General features: G+C 35.3%; 1 protein-coding gene across 5 annotated transcripts in view; it reads left to right on the top strand.

Moving 5' to 3' along the window:
• The window catches only part of STXBP5 (syntaxin binding protein 5), a 107,063-nt gene extending 87,828 nt beyond the window's left edge, over nucleotides 1–19,235 (top strand). For 3 of the 5 annotated variants that reach the window (XM_021527023.2, XM_021527021.2, XM_021527026.2), the window contains 7 exons: nucleotides 208–258; nucleotides 4,400–4,639; nucleotides 6,624–6,987; nucleotides 9,375–9,540; nucleotides 10,304–10,415; nucleotides 12,527–12,747; nucleotides 13,440–19,235. In XM_021527023.2, coding sequence (XP_021382698.1) covers nucleotides 208–258; nucleotides 4,400–4,639; nucleotides 6,624–6,987; nucleotides 9,375–9,540; nucleotides 10,304–10,415; nucleotides 12,527–12,747; nucleotides 13,440–13,481 — 1,196 coding nt within the window. In that variant the 3' untranslated portion in view covers nucleotides 13,482–19,235. The remainder of the gene's footprint in view (nucleotides 1–207; nucleotides 259–4,399; nucleotides 4,640–6,623; nucleotides 6,988–9,374; nucleotides 9,541–10,303; nucleotides 10,416–12,526; nucleotides 12,748–13,439) is intronic. The other 2 variants (XM_021527025.2, XM_021527024.2) reach the window with 1 other exon arrangement.
• Nucleotides 19,236–19,537: the final 302 nt, after the last annotated feature.

Here is a 19,537-nt window from a genome sequence, read left to right as displayed (position 1 = left end):
AAGATGCTGTATTTAGGGGTTTTGCTGTCTTCCATGACCTAGTTTGCACCCCTCACTTGAGGAAGCGTGTCTCTGCTTTAGTGGAAATCCTTTAAAGTACCTCAATGAATGTAATAAATTATATATTAAATATTGGAAAAGAAGCAAATAAGGACCAGCAAAATTATGCTTATTCTTTTTAAAAAAAAGATATACTTCACTTTTCAGCAAAGATGTCCAGGAAGCTAAGTTTGCCAACTGAGTTAAAGCCTGATTTAGGTAAGTTTATATAGTTGATTTTATTTTTACTAAAACTGAATGTGAGTATGTTACAGTAAGAGGTCTAAATTATGTAAGCTATCATTACTTTATGTTGCATTTATCTGAAGTGTAGAAATAAAATTTTAATTCCACTCTTTTTGGGGACTCTCAGGCACAAAATGTCATTGCTGTCATCATAAGGTAAGCCTGCAATTCCTGTATATGGCTTATCACACTTTGATAATAATTTTTAGGTATCTGTCACTCATTTTATCAGTCATGCTGTGATAGCAAAAGCATGAATAAGCAGACAGCTTATTAGGAAAACTGCTGCCGGTTTAGGACCATCTGATACACTTTAAATTGAAAAATGAAATATCTTAACAGGATATGTTGAGGTGCTGCCAGCAAATAGTTTGGTATAGTTTAATAAATGTTAATTGTCTTGTGACCACACTCTCTAAAGTAAAGCAATATACAGCTGTTTGGATGGATGACCAGTCTGAGAATTTATTTTTCTTGAAAACACACAGTAACTTTTAAAATAAGGATCAGTTCAGTTGTGAGGTCTGTAGTACTAAAGATCATTGTGTTGCCTAACTAAAACAATGTACAAATGAGTCGCTTGGGGTTTTTTAAATACTTTGACTGCCAGCTGTTAGATCAGATCCAGCTCCTCTGACTTCTTCTCTGAAGATGATGGGGGACAACTGCAGACCTACAGTAATAAATGCAGGTGGCTTCTGCCTGCCACAGCTTGTTCCTCTCTCTGCAGCAGAGTTGCTACCATCAGCCCAGCAGAAGACAGCCAGGATCAGATAGCAGCTGTAGCACTGTGTGTTTGCCAGGTGCTGCTGCTGTCGACAAGGGGACAAGTCCGTGGCACTGGGATATTCTGAAACTGAGCTGGACCACCCTGATTTACAATTACAGCTTGCCCCTCTCGGAGAAATGTTAAGTTGGAAGCAATTCTCAGATGTTCTTTATCCAAGGATTGGCAAGGATCCTTTGGCAGGGATACAGATATTTTGACAATTTAACCTCTGATCTATTCATGAGCCTCCAATAAAAAAGCTTTTTAGAAATATACCAGACAAAGTTTCAATGCTGTATAGTCTAATTAAACAGATTTCCTGTTATTTAATCCAACTTCCTTGCTTCCATGTTAACTTTTTCTTGTCTTTTCCATGATAAACAGGGATAACATGTACTCCCTATCTTTTTTAGTCATTTTTTTATGCTGTTGAAATCTGTCATCATATCTCTAATTTCATTTTTACAGATTTTTTTTTTTTCATTACAGAATTCAGTTTCTTCTTTAGGTTATGTTACCTAAACCTGATGTAGCTTCTGTTAATCTCACATGGAATTGGAATTTTTCCTCATCTTTCTAAGCTCACTGTCTGGAACTAGAGTAATTTGACCATGGCCGTGTTAGCACAGAAGAGCTGAAGAATTTGATGACTCTCTTCAATATATTTCTGTGGTTCCATGCTATGTTTACTAATGGTTTAGGGATAATTTTGGTGTAGGGTGAATTTCATACTTGGCAAACTGGAACACATTTATACTTAAGTATCAACCAATTATAATTCTACTGTTTTACTCACAGTTCTTTGATGGCAATAAGTACTTGGAAGTGTTACTCTTTCCTAATGAAGGGTGGTGAAAAGTGAATGGTGAAAGTTTTTTTCAGCATTTTCCAATCTTGAAAGTGTTGCAGTGTTTTCTACATCACTTAATATTTGCTGTTTCTTCTACTGAAAAAATGGAAGGGATTTTTTGTCACATCATTTCTGATAAACACATAAAATAGTTTGTACCTTCTGAATTTTAATAGCCTTTGACTGGTTTTGACTTTGCATGTATGTGAATATATGTGCTTAGAAATCTCATTTTGTTCTGTGTAAAATTATTCTAGATCTTCAGGTCTGTAAATCACTTCCTTAAGCAGTTACATTTAATTTTCCTCCTATCTTTTCTCATAGTGATATACCTTTTGCATAGTGTTCTTCAGTGTTGGCTTGCTTGTGTTTTTGTCACTTATGTGGCCATATCTACTGGCTGTAGGAGACTACTGAAATGCTTTTCTCCTAAATTCATTACCCTTATCATTGTCTCTTGTTTCTTTCCATGGCTTCTTGAAACCTACTCTTCCATGATCTTGTTCTTTCAAATTAATTTTCTGTCTTTAGATCTTTAACCAGCTCCTTTTCCTCTCTGACTAGATAAAATCCAAACTATGTGTTTCTGTATTTATTCTCCACTTTCTAAAACAGAAGTTATCTTGATCATACCCTTGCTTGCATTATACCATTGCTTTTCAATGTTCTAATCCAGTGATTAAGATGCTACTGCCACTAGGTTCTGTTTCTTGCTTTACTTCCTCAAAAGAGCCTCATCTTTCCATCCTTCTGGTGGTGTGTAGTGACTCATCTGCTGTTTCTTCCTCTTCATCTAAATCAAATCCATTTACAAACTTCTTTCTTGACTTGAGGATATATAGTATGCACTAAAGCAATTAAACCTTTAACCCTCTGTTCTCTTTTCTGAATGGATTGTCCACTCTCAAAAATGTCCATATGTCTGACAGGTTAGTTTTAATTGGTTTTCTCCTGTCCATTCCAATGCTTTGGAATTTGTACACATGCTCTTCAAATCAAATAGGTAGAACACACAAATGCACATGTAAAGCTATGCTTATTGGAGTTACTGTATGATTGATTATATTCAGACTGATTAATCCATGTTGAAGTTGAAAAAAATCATTAAATTAAAAAAACAATTGAAACCGTTGGAAAAAACTATTAAACCATTCAAGCCTGAAAAAAAATAAGTATCATAAGAGGTGGTGGTCATTAGAATACTTATAAAAACAAATTATTGTTTTCATTGTTTTACACTGGATTTATTTTTTTTAATGTGAAAACTTAGTATGTCAACATCTGATTGATTTACTTCCTATAATTCTTGTTTCATATTTGACAGCTAAAATTCAACAGGACAATTTTTTTTTTCTATCCTTGTTGGAATAAGGCAACTCCTGAGAAGATTCACTGTTTGTGTTAAGTGGATGTGTGTATTTAGTCAGTTGAAATCTAGTATGTATGCTTTCCAAATGCATGTTAGACATTCTTTGTAGAAAGACAATAATAATTTAATGAAACTAACATAGTAGTAGTTCCAAATAGTACATGGTTGAATGTTGTTCTTTAGCTCTTAATCCTGCTTTAAAATGTCAATTTCATCTATACCCTACTCAAAAGATTTTTTGAGTTATTTTTTTAAAAAAATAATATAAATTGCATACAACTTTTGCTGGTGAGGGCTGTCTTGTGCTAAATTTTGCAGTTACAAAATAAGAAAGTACAGCATTAATTTGTGAATGCATAGATAAATTCAGTGTCTGCTGATGTATCAGGTACTGCCACACCTACAGATAGCATACAGCAAGAGTGGAGCAGTACATTTACTTTTGCTAACATTAGAATTCACTTGTTGATAAACAAGTGAGCAAGACATTCAGAAGAGCTTTAGTGCTATTACTGGCACTATGCTACAGCGTTCCCAGTGGAAATCTTCAGCTTTGCATAGCATACCAAGTGGCATTTGGTAGCATTTGTTTTCCTCTTACTAAAAGATTGGGGGTGTGTAAATAGCCTGTTAGATCTCCTGCACACAGTTTCATAAAGTGGAACAATACTGTGAGTCACTACAGGTTCCATGATATCATGCTGTGCAGATGTCACTGCATTAGTAGAACAGTTATATCTTCCTGAGATTAGTTAACTGTGTTCCATGGGAGCCAATATTTTTTCATCTGCTCAATCAGCTCATTGGCAGGGAGGTTTGTAATTCAACCTTTTAAAGGAGTACCACTTGATGACTATTATTGTCTGGCTCTAGAAAACAGAAATATGCCTTAAAATTGTTTGTGATAACTACCTAATGGCAACCTCTGCAACAAATATTGGGTGCTTTGCTTAAGAAACAGCTGGAAATTGGGGAATAAGGAATAATAGGAAGAATAGGGCTACAAAAATAAAAAAAATCAATAGCATTATAGTTAGTATACAGTTGATGCTAAAGAACAAGAAAAAAAAATCTCTTAATCCCTCCAATTTGCCATTCTTTTTAATTAATACTGATTTATTTTCAGATGTCAAAGACAACTCTTTCAGTCGATCCCGGAGTTCTAGTGTAACTAGCATTGATAAAGAGTCCCGCGAGGCAATATCAGCTCTTCACTTTTGTGAGACTTTCACAAGAAAGGCCGACACATCGCCTTCCCCATGCCTGTGGGTTGGGACCACGCTGGGTACAGTGCTTGTCATTGTACTGAACTTACCCCCAGGAGGAGAGCAAAGACTTCTTCAGCCAGTAATTGTTTCTCCTAGTGGTATGTACAAAACAGACAGGCTAAAGTAGACTTTGATAAAGTATTGTTGTTGTTCTTAATATTTTTTTAAGAAACTGTTTGGGGTTTTCTTTTCAATTATTAATTAATTAAAAATATATATTATGTTTATTTAGCTAGTAAGTTTAACAAGCTAGATTGGTTACTTTGTTACCAGAATTTCTCAACGTGGAAAAGTGGAGAGTACAATTTCATAAAATATAGCTTCAGTGTTTACAATGTTTGCAGTTGTTAAACAGAGATAGCAGAAGAAATGAATAGTATCACATGCACAGTTTGTTACTGTTTTTCAGTCATGAGGTAAGAATCAATCAGATTTCCTGCAGCTAGAAAAGGGAATGTAAACTAAGTCTGTAAATTGAACAACTGGCTTGAAATAGTAATGATAAATACGTTCATTTGGATTGCTGTGTAAGGCCTTGTATCTTGTTTTTCTGATGCAGCAACTGATTTTGTTGTAATTATGTATTAATGGTTTATTGGATAGACTGTTAGTCATAGATTGAGCTTTCCTTCTACCCCTGTCTCATGCAGAACATGCTGCTCTAGTCTATTTTGCTAAACAGATGTTATTAAACATAGAAATTGCAATGCTATTTGATTGGAGGAATGATGAGGAGTGGACATCTATGTGGGAATCCAGGACATCCTTCTGGCTGCCCTGGATATCTCAATACCCTGGCAGGGGGCTCGGAGACCCTGGCATGTTGTCAGAAACATCTGTGGCTTCGATTTTAGCCCATGGAAAAAACTGCCAACTTAGTATGAGGAATTACAAGCCACAAGGGTTTGAGTAGTGTGGTAGTTAAATTAACACAGGGTGAAAAAGTAGAATTTTGGCGTTCTTAGAATGGAGTAGAAGGGGACAAGATGGAGGGATTTGGGCGTGTCCTGACTTTCTTCTCTTTCTTCTTGTCCTCCATGTCTTGCTGTGATGGTGACACTTTTCTATTGTTTTAAGGTAGAGACAAACTAACATAAATGATAGATATTGGCACATTATTGTAAACATAGTACATGTAGTTTTTGATATAAAATGTAAACACTGCCCTAGGGGGCAGGCAGAATGCTGTGAAGAACTTGCTAGAAGGAGCTCAGCAGGTCAGAGAAAGCATGTTATAGATGAGGAAAAATAACCTTGAGAAGCCAACCCTACGCATTCAGACTTCTTTGGCCGTGTGGGCTGGGAAACAAGGACTTCTACATTCTTGGGGTCACCTTGACACTCTGACCGCAAGAATCTAGACCATATATGAGATTTGTGCCCACTGGATGAGGTATTGGCAGCAGTGGTCAGATTTGGTAACATTTGGTCATAAAGACAATGCTGCAGGCTAGGCAGTTGTGTTTCCCCTTTGGATCTGCAGCATAATCTTAAAAATATACTGCTTTATATTTTGTACTTAGCAAATGTTCATGTTGTGTGAGTGAATTAAAGTAAAATAAAATTTATTTGCTTAAGGTCTGGCTTACAGAGACAGTGATTTGAACAGTAAGGAGGGAAAACTTTCATTTCAAGCTAGAGAAGTGGATTCAAGTGTGAGCTGCAGGGGAGTAATAAAAAAAATGCATGTTTGTTTCTAAACCAGTTGAAGGAAAAAGTGGTGCTTGCTTTTGACTAGTAACATTTATTGTTGATATTAAACATACTGTGTACTCATCAGGAGAGAATGAGTTGTATGTGAGACACTGAACTTAAATACAAATATATATTTCCCTTGAAGTTAATGAAAGAGTATGCACCCACTTTACCCTTGAAAACTGGTTTAACATTTTCCTGATTACATTTGTGCTTCATTGGTTTTTAGATAAATGACGAAGGTTGCTGTACATCTGTTTTGCTAGGGCGGCAAACTGAAGTTCTTGTGTTCTTTCCACTCTCCTAGCTTCTTAAAGGAATATTTTGTAGCTTGAAAAGCAATTTAGGAGAGCTGTTTTAGAAATGTGCTCAACTACTCTTTCCTAGGAACCATCCTGAGGCTAAAAGGGGCAATCTTGAGAATGGCTTTTTTGGACACCACAGGATCTTTGGTCCCACCAGCACATGAAACCTGGAGAGAACACTATGAAGATAAAGATGAAAAAGAAAAAACAAAAAAGCGACGACCTGTTTCAGTGTCCCCTTCTTCCTCTCAGGAAATCAGTGAAAACCAATATGCAGTGATATGTTCAGAAAAGCAAGCAAAAGTTATCTCACTGCCATCCCAGAACTGTATTTATAAGCAAAATATAACAGAGACTTCTTTTGTTCTTCGTGGAGACATAGTGTCGTTGAGTAACAGTATCTGCCTTGCATGTTTTTGTGCCAATGGACATATTATGACTTTTAGGTAAGACCTGCTTGATAGTAACTTAAATATAGAGAGAAATAGGCTTCTGCTATACAGAAAGGTTTCTTTTCCACAGGATGATGAATTTTTTAAAATATTACGTTCACTAAGGGTTGATGATTCTCTAACACTTGAGCCTGAATAATTTTGATTTCACATTCCTATTAGTTATGTCTTTAACAAATGAGTTTACCACTTTTGCTCAAGCTACGCTGCTTCAACAAAGGTGATATAGGTCCATGACCTTAAGTTTGTCTAAAAGTTGAATTTACTTCCTGATGGAGAAAACTGCATTGAATCAGACCTTTAGTTTGTACCTGACCAGAACTCTGGCTGGTTTGCTGCAGCTATTTGCATCACACTTATGCCTCAGTATTTTCTTGTGTAGCTTGCTTGTGTCTTAAATGCCTTAAACTCAGGCTAGGAAGATCAACTACTAGCGGTTGTATAGTAATAAGTCATCTAAAGTAAGGGATTTAAGTTATGAGTTTAAACATGTGTAGTAGTAGTAGTGTTTAAATTTACTTACAGGTCACCTATGTCATTTCCATGTCCTTTATGTTAAATATTTCCAAGTGCTGTTTTATTCTGAACCAGCAGTCTGTATATATACTTGCCCCTGCAGTTTAGTTGTGGCCTGATGATAAGACAAATGTGGAACATGGCCCTATAACATAATGCCAGTAAAGTTCCTGAAAGATAATTTTAATCTTGCCAAAAGAAGCTTTCAGCCTAGAAGATTCTGTAGAAAATATTTCTTTAGGAAGTTGTTAGGAGTAAAACTAAAACTAATATAATTGAAACTTGTTTTTTAGTTGTAGTATGTAAGTCTGTAACTCCATATCCCATGTTTTATGCATTCTAAACATCTCTCCACAATGCTGCTCACCTTGCAGGGCAAACAGTATTGTTTTTCCTAATTAAAACTAAACTTAGTAATGTTTAGATACCATATGTTGAAACAAATCCTGTCTTCTTCAGGATTCACCTTGTTCTCTAATAACTCTACATATGTGCTAAATTATAAATGCTAAGTTTTTACCTTGTGTGGGGAAGTTGGACTCCATTGTAAGCATGAATTGCTGCTGGGGATGGACCTTATGTGCAGTTAATGTAAAGTTGTCAGAGCACTGTATCATACCCAAGATGCCCTATAACTATTGATATAGATTCAGATAGGACTTAGTAATAAACAAATCTGTAACAGAAACAATGAAAATGCTCTCGTTGAGGTCATGCTTGTCCTATCTAATCAAATGTTTTTGTATTTTAAAGCTGTAAGAAGTTTTGTGGTCCCATTGATCTGAAGAAAAACACTTCCCTGTTACTGACTCTTACGAGTGTTTTTAAATTAGATACATGCATGGCAGAGGTGTCATATCTGGGTGATATGTTTGCAAGAGAATATTGCTTTTTATTTCTTTTAAAACTTGCCTCCAAAGGCAATCTCAGTATCAAGCAAAAAAAGAAAAAGAAAAACAATGTAAGGCAGCCTAATACTGTTGTGGTTACTGCATCTTTCTTTGGTTTTAATTTCAAGTTGCCCCTTTGCTGCTTTTTTAGTGTCTAGTATTAATAACCTTATGTGGATGGTATCTGCAGCAGAAGCTAACAACTTTTGTAGTTTTTTTTAGAAGAACTTCACAGGGGGTGTTTGAGAACAGTGGTTTATTTTGGGCTCTACTTGTCAAGAAATTAGGTGTTTTGTCCCGTTAAGGGAATACAACGTTTGGTAGGAGAATACTGTTCTAGCCTAAGTGTTCTGTCTGTTCTTCAGTAGATTGATACAGTAAGTTCTGCAGTTACATGTGCAGAATCAGACAATATAAGGTAAGCAGACTTTGCTGTAAGAGGACTTTCTCTCCAACATCTAGTCAGAGAAGAAAGTGGGACTTAATTCATAAGATTGTTTGAGGCTACTGTATTCTGCTTTCCTTTGACAGAACACTCATATTTCTAGATTTTCTCAAGGAGAGATCTTTTAGAGTTGTATTTTTAGTCAAGGAGAAATTATTAACCTGAGAGAAGAGACAGGATGTTTAATTATAAACTATTGGTAGATACTTATCAGAGTACCTTGGTAATTATTAAACAATGCCTAATTCATTAAATACTGAATTTGTGGTTTATATGCTCAGACTATCATTTTAAAAGATGCTTTTAAATGCATCTGTGATGCTGATGTTTAAATTTCACTTTTGAGGTGCTGCCTTGAAAAATATGATGTTTTGAGTTTCTGTAATGTCATTAAATGGCACCTTTTTATGTGGTACTCATGCAGATGGTGAAGAGAAAAAAAATATGTATTGCAGTTTAAAAATTAGTCATTTGATCAATAGGAGACATTTCTGCTATATTTAATGGGCTTTTAAATTCCTTTCCTTAAGTTTGCCAAGTTTAAGGCCATTGTTGGATGTATATTACCTGCCACTCACCAATATGCGGATAGCCAGAACATTCTGCTTCACTGATAATGGACAAGCACTCTATCTTGTCTCACCAACTGAAATACAGAGGCTCACCTACAGCCAAGAAACGTGTGAAAATCTTCAGGTAATGAACTCTTTTAAAAATATCACTTTTTTTCTTAGATACATTCTGAGCTGAGCATTTAGGCTTTCGTGCTTTGATATTTTTTTCCCTTTTGTTCTCCTTCACTCTAGAGTCTGATTCTGAATGAATCACTTCTACCTAAAATTTTTGGTTTATCCATTCTGTCATAGCTGAATCTGTTTCTTGCTTAATTTCTTTTTGATCAACAAGAAATTTCCTCCTTTAACATGGAGTTAAAATTCCCTTGATCAGTTGACACTGGGGGAGGTGTGTGCTGATACAAATGGGGAATGCCAACTTAGGATATTTGAAGAAAGCTATTATGTTTCAGGGGTATAAACAGCTTGAAAAAGTCTCAGTTATGCTTTGGGTTGGTAGTTGTATAGAATAAGAAAATAGCAGAGTTGCAGGCTCTACTTTCATACTACTATGTGGATATAAATATTTGTAGATGCAGTTTCAATAGAACAAATTCAGGAGTCTTGCCCTAGCTGTTGAGAGGCAAATAAGCTTTACTTGAATGTATTTCTTTGCTTCTGAATTCCATGAGCTCTAAGCTTGCAACCATCAAAAGCAGATGGTTTGGACAAATTTATTGATATGTTTTTACTTTTTTATTTCCTACATCACCTTGCAAAGACAGATGCCCATTAAAGCATATTTATTTTGAAATTCAAATCCATTAAATAAATCCTGAAAGTAAAAGAATACTCCATTCTTATTAATAATTTATGCCTTGTTATGTCTCTTTTTCATTGCAAAGGAAATGTTGGGTGAACTCTTCACTCTTGTAGAAACACCAGAAGCACCAAACAGGGGGTTCTTCAAAGGCCTGTTTGGAGGTGGGGCACAGTCACTTGACAGAGAAGAACTCTGTAAGTTACTATTAATTGTTATTTTTCTGGTATTTCTTCCCAAGGAAGCTAGTGATCCTTGGTAAATGTATTACCTGTGTTCATGGAACATTGCCTTAGTGAAGAGGAGTAAAATAGGGAGCGACAAATATTTTTTTCTTAGATTTTTTGTGTTGCACACCTTACCAACAAGATCAGGAAATCTTGGTATGTTTTCTTTTTTCACAGGTTCTTTTAGCTCATTTATTCAGCAGTAGATGAATTGTCCCATTTCTTGTTTTATAATCTTATTTTTATTCATCTTTATGAAGCATGTAACACTGACCATGATTCTATTTATACTGGTGAACTGAAAGGCACTGCTTTTGGACAATTCTATTCTGGACAGTGAGAAAATTAAAATTGCTCTCTACTTCAGTTATATGCCAGATTTTCCTTATTTTGTGTGTGCAGAGATGCCTTAGAAATGACAGCAAGGGCAGAACTGTATGATATTTCAATTCACTCTTCTGTTTATAGGACAGTAAAATTCAGATTTGGCAAAAAATTTCATTGTACTTTAATTTTCTTGTTGTTTTCTTGACTACATTTTTTTTTTTACTGTGGTGGCTTTAAGCACTTTAATATATTTAAGGAAAATAGCTTCCATTTATTTATTTAGGTATTTGCTAGATCTAACATCATATTATGCAAGCTTCTTTTTAAGAACGTTTTTCTTATTAATGTGAAATGTATCTGTCAAAATGGACAAGGTGCCTTGCCAATCCTTGCTTTTATGGTGGTTCTTTTGATTTCTACAGAATAGAGCTCAGACTTCATTACTTGTGCCTGTACATTTTGAGCAAATATCAGATATTTAGATATTTAGAGGTCACTTTTTGTGCCAAAGGTTCCTTTTTGGATGTTTATATATATATATATATATATATGTATATGCAATACTATGGAAGGTTGGTTAAGTATTCCAGTAGAGAAATTTATGTACACAAATTATAATTTAATATGAATGAGAAAGTTTCTAAAGTTGCACGGTAATTTTTCTCTATCTCTTTATATCACGTCAAGTTTCCACCATTAAGTTTTGGCTTGAATCTTTAGAAGGAAAATAGTATTGAATGGAAGAAAAAAATCCTAGCTTAACAGAGACTTCAATGAAAATTCAAAAGACATTTGAGACTATTTTTAAAGTAGCTATATTTACCATGAGGGTCACAGCAGAATCTGTAATAAGTGAAATAATTTCTCTTATTTTGGGAATTCACAGAAAGATATTTATGCTACTAATTTAAATGTATATTATTCTTAATAGAAGCATAAAATCCTATCAGAGAGTCTTGAAATACTGCATCAAAATGTACTTAACCAACTAATATTATTTTTCCTAGAGGTAAAAAAAGGAAGATATTCAAACAATATTTCACTGTTTAAAACAAATACTCAGATTTCTGTAGTCTGTACAATTCTGCTTGAGATTGTCAAGATTGAACTGGGTGACTGATGTCTTATTAAGAGCAAAGTTAATGTAGTCAGTGCCATCACTGGAGTCTGGACCTGTTCACCTGACCACCATTTGTGCTGATTTATTCTTACAGCCATACTTTTTGTGGGTTTTTTTGTAAGGTTTTTACCATAGTGGCAGCATTGACACCTAATCTTCAGGTGTCTGCATGTAAAATTGAACTTCCATCAAAAGAAACTTCTGCTGGCTGCCTTACATATCAGCAAAGCACTTCCAGAACTAACCACAACTTTTCAATATTTCATTACCTTGCTTTGTCTGTTGAAATCAAAACATATTCCTCATGAAATAAGCTATATTGTGCTGGTGAAGTGTTTTTTTAACAATTCTTTTAATGAACATCAGAATTTTAATTTCACACTTGAGCTTGAAGAGCTTACAGTTTTATAAGCTACTTGGAAACTTGAAAATATGTTTGAATGTCTCACTTCTAATGAAGAAACAACTGCTAATATAGAGTAGTGAGTGTTGCTCATAGTCATACCAAGAATAAGCTGTTTGGTCTCCATGCAAAGAAATTGCACCTCTATATAAACTAGTTTCAGTGATATTTATGTCACAATGTTAGAAAAACTTACTATTCTGTATTTGCTGCTTTTACAAATGTTTCCAGTTGGAGAATCAGCATCTGGGAAGGCATCAAGGAGTCTTGCCCAGCATATTCCGGGACCTGGGGGTATTGAAGGTGTCAAAGGAGCAGCGTCTGGTGTAGTTGGTGAACTGGCACGAGCCCGGTTGGCACTGGATGAAAGAGGACAAAAACTGGGAGAACTGGAAGAAAAAACTGCAGCTATGCTTTATAGTGCTGATTCTTTCTCAAAACACGCTCATGAGGTGAGTATGTTAAACTGACCTGTTTGTCAAATAAATGCCAATTGTACAAGTGATTGAGTTCTGCAAAGGCATGTTAGAGGTATCTAAAGGGCATGCAGTATCATTGATAAAGGATACTCCCCTTTCATCCATCACTTGTCACTCCTAACAATTAAGTACTCATCGTAAGCAGCCTTGTCTCATGGCACATTGCTCTAGAGCATGCAGTCTGCTGGAATGACACGTAAGCTTCTAAATGTGCAACTCAATCCCCATTACTGAAAAAAATTACTTATTGTCACTGAATTAATAAGAAGAGTAATGCTTTATGTCAGATTCCTGCTGTCCTTAAGAAACATCCAGTTGTATGCAAACCCTCTGAGTGTGGCTTCGTTTTTTTCCGTCAGTGACTACCACAGAATGGCTGTTCTCATCTGTTTTCATTCTGACTTCTTTCCACACCCTAAACTCCTGTGCAACCTCTCCATTCTCTCAATAATGTCTTTTTCTGAGGCTAGATCACCAGCAATGATGCTACCATTAGAAAATTCATTATGCTAAACACACAGTGTCAGTGATGTTTGTGACTTTGAGAAGCCTTGCTAAAATCCTTCTTTCTCATGCTTCTTTGTAAGCATATTATTTGTTTGTGTCATTGTACATTTTGGTACATTACAGAAACAGTAATTAGATTTTTTTTTTTGTTTTTTTAGATGATGTTGAAGTACAAAGACAAGAAGTGGTACCAATTCTGATGATTCTCATCAATCACATCTGTTTAATTTTGTCCTGATGAAAAAATCTTGTTTTTTCATTAATTTTGGCAGGACCACTGGAATTTAAAGGAGTATTCACCATCAGATACTGTTGTTTCCTAGCACAAATGACACACTGTTTTACCTCAGTCCTGGCTTTAACTGAGGAGCTTTATATCTAAGAAACACACATACAAAAAAAGAAACTTGAGTGTTTCTTAGCTGTTGGTTAGCATAAAGTTGGAACAGAGAAGGAAACTGGAACATGTGAAAAAGAGAAAAAAGAGAATAAAAGGAAATTGTGGTGAGATGGGCAGGGGCAATGCAGGGTCAATCCTGTGTTAGTATTTCATATGCCAAAAGTTTTTGTGCTATTGTAATTGCTGCCAGTGTTATACCCTCCTGTAAGGAGAGGTAATAAATCAGGGGTCCAAGAGCTGGAATCAAGCTGTTTGTCTTGCTGGACAGTAGCTGACTTAAAATTACCCTCTGTAGGACTTGCTATATTTGCCATTATTGTTGAAGAAGAGTTGAAATTTCCTGTCATTTCTTTCATTTAAAAAGCGGGAAGCTTGGAAGATTTCTTATTGAAAATTGTATACATAGTTGACCTGTGCATAGTCTTTTCTTGGACCCCTGATCTAGTATTCTTGTATTCACATCATATTCTGTGACGTGCAAAACAAAAGAATACGTAATTTTTGCATTAAAAAGTCAAGTGAATAATATGACTGGAATGTGTCATGCTGGGAGTTTTCGTTTGTGTTCTGGCCGTGCAATGTGAAATGTGGTAACATCTTCCTTGTGGTAAAAAATTCTTCAACTTCTGTTCGGTTAAATATTATTTTTGCCAAAAATAGTTATTGGTTCAGGTTGTGTAACATTGAGAATTGGCTGTGGGTTCCATTCATGCTGTGACTTTTTATAAATGTTTAACAGAATGTATCTTTACAGCCATTAATTAAAATAGCTGGGATAGTTTTGCTCAAGACTTAAGTTCTAGATGCCCCTTTAGTCCTTTACTAGGAAATCAGCTAACCTTGGACTCAGGTTTTCAAACTTTTACACACCATGGAGATGCTGATGCATGAATAATGGCAAGCAAGCATCTAATACTTAATAATTGTCAGTATGTTATTTAGCAAATCTCTAAGTTCTGCCAGTAGTGCTATTTTACAAGTACTTGTCTCAGCCCCACGCAACCGTAAAGGCACTTGTCCTAAAGTTTGGATTTAGTCTCTAAAGCAGTGCTTTCATTGTAAGCAGTGGTAAAGTGTGCATAAAAACTTCAGGAATTGCTGAAATAATGTTTTTTTTTTTTTGGGTGAGGTAAATAATACAGCTGAGCTAACTTGTTAATGGCTACTGCACGAAAGCTATATCAGAGTGAATGACCAGGGCTCTTTTTTGAAAGAGAAGATTCCTTAAAATAAATGCTTGCATTTCTAAAATTCCTTTAGACCTTTTTCCTCAAAATAAGAATAACTATTGACTGGTCTTGTTTTATAAAAGGGAGTACTTAGAAGCTGATATGTCTACATTGTCTGAAATTAATCACTTAGATTTGCTTCTCCAAGCATTGCATTTTGTGTACTTTTTTCACAAACTTTCTAAATGTTCCCAGAGCAAAACCTTGATTATATTTGTATTGTGAAGTGATGTTGCATATAAGGCAACCTTACAAAAAACCTCAAATATGCAAAGTATTTAAATTACTTATGATTCTTGAATCACTTTTCAAATGAGAGGCAAATATGTCTGGACTTTGAAGCACAAACTGATAAATTTTCTTACTTTAGGTACAGCAACATTTTAAAAAGACAATTGAATTGTGTTGCCAGTTAGAGGGCATGCCCTACTATGCCCACTGCTCAAAGGACTTAAAAATAAGAATATGACAATTCAAACAAGCAGTATTATGGTTTCTTGATAGCTCTGTCCCATAGCTACTGAGGCAATGTTTACTTGAGTTACCTAACTTAGTTTGTCATGCAATGTTAATGTTTGCCTCTGCATGTTAATTTATTTTTAGTGTCTAATTAATGCCTATTTAACACCATTTTGTGAGACATCCAGGTAGAAGAAAACAAGATAAACCACTACCCATACCACATGCAAAAAAGCCCACCCTAGCTGACACTTGTCCCCTTCCTTGTCTCACATTTCTAAATTGAATTGATTCATTTTATTTGACCTGCTGAAGATAAAGTACATTTCAGGGCAACAGAATCCTGGGGAATTAATCTGGGCAGGCTCTGGGGGAGAGGATTGCAAAGGTATTCTTCAACAAATTATGGTATCATTCAATGGAAGATGACCTTGACTTGAAAGGAAAGCATATTTTTGTCATCAAGATGCATTTGATAACCACCAGCAAGCAAAATAATAAGAGGCAATGAGAGACCATCTGGCCGTACCAGAAGAATAGTGGCTTATTTGGTGTTACAGAATCTATCATAGTTGAATCTCTCCTGGTGCTTATGTTCAGGGCATGCTACTAGATAGGAAGACTAATGACATGGTTGCTTATGAGATAAATGCACAAATGGTTCTTGTTCAATAAAAGGGGCTATGTAAAATTTTAGTCTAAAATGTTACTTTTTCCTTCCCAGTGGAAGGAAGGCTATCACACACACATCATTGCATCTTATTGTGCTATTGGTGGTGCACATTTTGTACAGCAAAGTGTATTGAAATCCTTGCAGGGAAGCACCCCTGGTTTTTTCACTAGCAATTTAGTTATGTGACATTTTTTAGAGTGTCTGGAAAACTATAAAATACAATTGAGCTTTTTTTTAATGAAAGTAAGAAACTACCTGCTGCTACCTATCTGTTTATATGTAGTGTGTCTCATTAGGAACTGTAAACTGAAGAAGCTTTTCTTCACCTTAGTCCTGCCAAATTGTAACTTTTGAATCCTGGTATGTGTAAATATGTGTGTATTCCAGATCAGTCTGAAAGTGTTATACCACAGGCATCTCCAGTGATTTGTTCTTCAGCAAACAGTCAGTTATAAAGTAGAGTATTATATAGCTGTGTTCCTTGTCTGTCTTTATGCAAAGTTTTTGTGCCTGAGGTGGTACTTGCATGGCAGGTGATTGGAAAGCTACATCCAAAGGAGGATTTTTGGAAGCAAGTTCATTTTCTTTTTTTTTCCTTTAAGTTTTCCTATATTTTTCCTTTCTGTGTTTTGCTTTTGGTGTATTGTTTTTTTTTGTTTTCTTGGGTTGTTTTTTTTTTTTTTAATTTTGTTTGGTTTCAGTGGTGTTTTAGTTTGGGTTTTTTTTTGGAGGGGTGGGAATTTTTGTTTGGTGGTGGTGTTGGTTTTTTTTCTTTTTTTTTTTTTCTTTTTTGCTTAATTAATGGCACTGATCTTACCTGGACTTTTAAACTTGAATTTTTCCTGCACTTTAATTCAATCATGATATTTTATTCCTTAATTTTGTTTCTGCATTTGTGCAGTTCAGGTTCATTATTTGTATATAAACACAAGTTCAATAAAGACTTTAGAACAGATTACTTTCAGGCACCTTTGCTAATTATGTGATTTATTTAGAATGTGTGTTTTCTTAGCAAAATATGTATATACAATATAGAATCTAACGAAAGGCACGTATTCTGTGTCAGCGTTCAGTTTATAAATTACTGCAACACTTTCACATTTGTTACTAGATAATACAAAAGAAATCTGTTATATTTATACATACTGCTTAAGAATATACTTTTAGTTTTAAATAATTTTTATATGTACACTTCTACCTTTAATTTTAAGAAGACTTATGTTCAATTTTTAAGTCAAAGTACTTAAAGTATGTATATTATCCATAGAAGTTGTTTTAAGCTTATGAATACATTCATATCTCATATCGAGATGATACAATTACTAAGCAATTAAAACAAATAGCCCATTTTGCTTTGCAGAAAATAATGAGTTATTTTTACCTCCCATTATGAACATCCTTGAACAATTCTCCAAGTATGAAGCAAGAAGATAGGGAACTAGCCTAATATTAACATTTTCTCAATAGCTGCAGTCCATGGCTGACTGGTTTTCTATGGTTTGGGTTTTTTTCTGGTACACACAAGAGACTTTTTTCAGCTCTATTTCTTAGACTTTTAAAATTCTCCAAAACTGAAGTGAGGTTTGTCCAATAAACATTTTCTTTGAGTAATCTGTGTAGTTTGATTATACATCAACTCTTCACACATAAATCAGGGTTGGTTTTTATGTGGGTTTGTTCTGTTGGGGTTCTTTGTGTCTGAAACATGTGTTGGAAAACTTAAGAGTCTGTGGCTGAAGTGCCCTTTACTTTCTGCTTGTGGTTTAACATGTCTGGGCAGGCACTGACTGCAGAATCTGGTGTGGGAGGGAAGGACTGCGGTGCCTTGCCTCCCTCTCTAGGTAGAAGGGCAACTTGTCACTTGAATCTTCTCTCATGCCAACCAATTTCCTGGGTAATTGATTTGAGTCTTTTTGGGTGGATGTTGATAACTTTGCTACTACCACAAAATCTTCAAATAATCTGTAGACAGAAATTAACGATGCATGAGGGGTGGAAGTGAACAGAAACGGGGAAAAAGGGTGTCGTGTAGGTGAATCAGTTAAACCAGTTTTACCTCAGTTTTCATTGAAAAGCTGACCTAGGCCAGTTTCTTCTTCTTAAGCCCATTATAAAGATGTGCTGTATATCTACCTTATTACTGTTTTAAGTTCAATGAGTGTACTGTTTCTGGGTTCTTCTACACCTTGTAAAGTTTACACTTAAAGATGTAGGCATGAATTTTTAAAAAGTGGAGAAAAAGGAAAAATATAAATGAGGCAGAAGCACCAAACAATCAAATGAAAGATGTCAATCAGTATTTCTTTCAGTAGTTCCATGTGCGCCTAGAAATGTTTAAGCTAACTTACAGCTGCAGGTTAGTTTGACGCTTTTATTTCTTTCTGTTAGTACCTAAATTCCATATTACCAGGCAAATAACTAGAAGTTAAACTGTTTCAATTGAAAACATGTAAGAAGTTGTATGTGGATTACCACTACCATTCAGTCATAGGTGATGGAAAGGGAGAGGGGTGGGAACATGTTTTAAATATTCCCTTTTAAAACAGAATTGTAAATAAGCAGTACTGTGTTATTTTAGACCTGAGCTCTGCTATCTGTAGTGGTTAGAACTAGGAAAACATGCTGCTTTCTAGTTATGCTGCTGTTTCATTGTACCAACACCATGGGGGAAAAAAAATACATCCGTAAATTTTTCTAACATTGCCCACACCTGGGTAAGCATGCTTGATGTGTAGCAGTTCTCGTTTCTGTATATGTTAGTGTGTACGTGTGTGTTTTCTTTTTCCCTTATGTTCATTGCAACTTATTCTTCAGTTAAGTCTTGCTGAGCCCCACTAGCTCTTCCGAGGATGATTACTGGAATATGCATTTTTAGGTAGGGTTGCAAATCCATCTGTCTACAAATATAGTTTCATATGAACTGCAAATTGTACTGTTACAAACTCAACTATGTTAGATTGCATAGAGTTATTTTACTTACATGTACTTGGACTATGTCATCATAATGAGGTTAAAAAATTAAGTATGGAATATTTTTGTAAATAAAAATACCTGTGCAGCTGGTATTTTAAACTTAAAATGTATTATACATTAATGTTTCAGAAAAAAATGTTCATATATGTGTATATGAATGTGTCATTATGCTGAAGGGCTCTTGATCGGGCAAAATAAACTATTCAACTCTCTCCTGAAATGAGTGTAGCTTACTCCTTTTCTTCCTGAGCAGTTGTTTTTCTGCCGACTGGAGCAGCAGGAGGGTGTGAATTGTGCTTTATAGCAAGCAGAGCAGCCAGTCTGGCTGATGAGGAGTAGCCCCGAGAGGTGTGAAATGGTTCATCTGCAGTGATGTCCCCAAGCATGTCTAAAAATGTTCTGAAATGTGTATACTGATGGTGACAATGTGAAGTCCTGTTATCTTTTTAAGTTACCAGAAGAGTTAAGGGCGTTCATTGTACAGACTCAGTAAAGCAAAGTATTTTCTGTAGCTGCATTTTG

The sequence above is a fragment of the Lonchura striata genome, chromosome 3 (assembly GCF_046129695.1).
Source record: "Lonchura striata isolate bLonStr1 chromosome 3, bLonStr1.mat, whole genome shotgun sequence".
In the NCBI taxonomy this organism is placed as follows: domain Eukaryota; kingdom Metazoa; phylum Chordata; class Aves; order Passeriformes; family Estrildidae; genus Lonchura; species Lonchura striata.
Note: the sequence above shows the minus strand (reverse complement) of the source record. Positions and strands in the feature narration are given on the sequence as shown.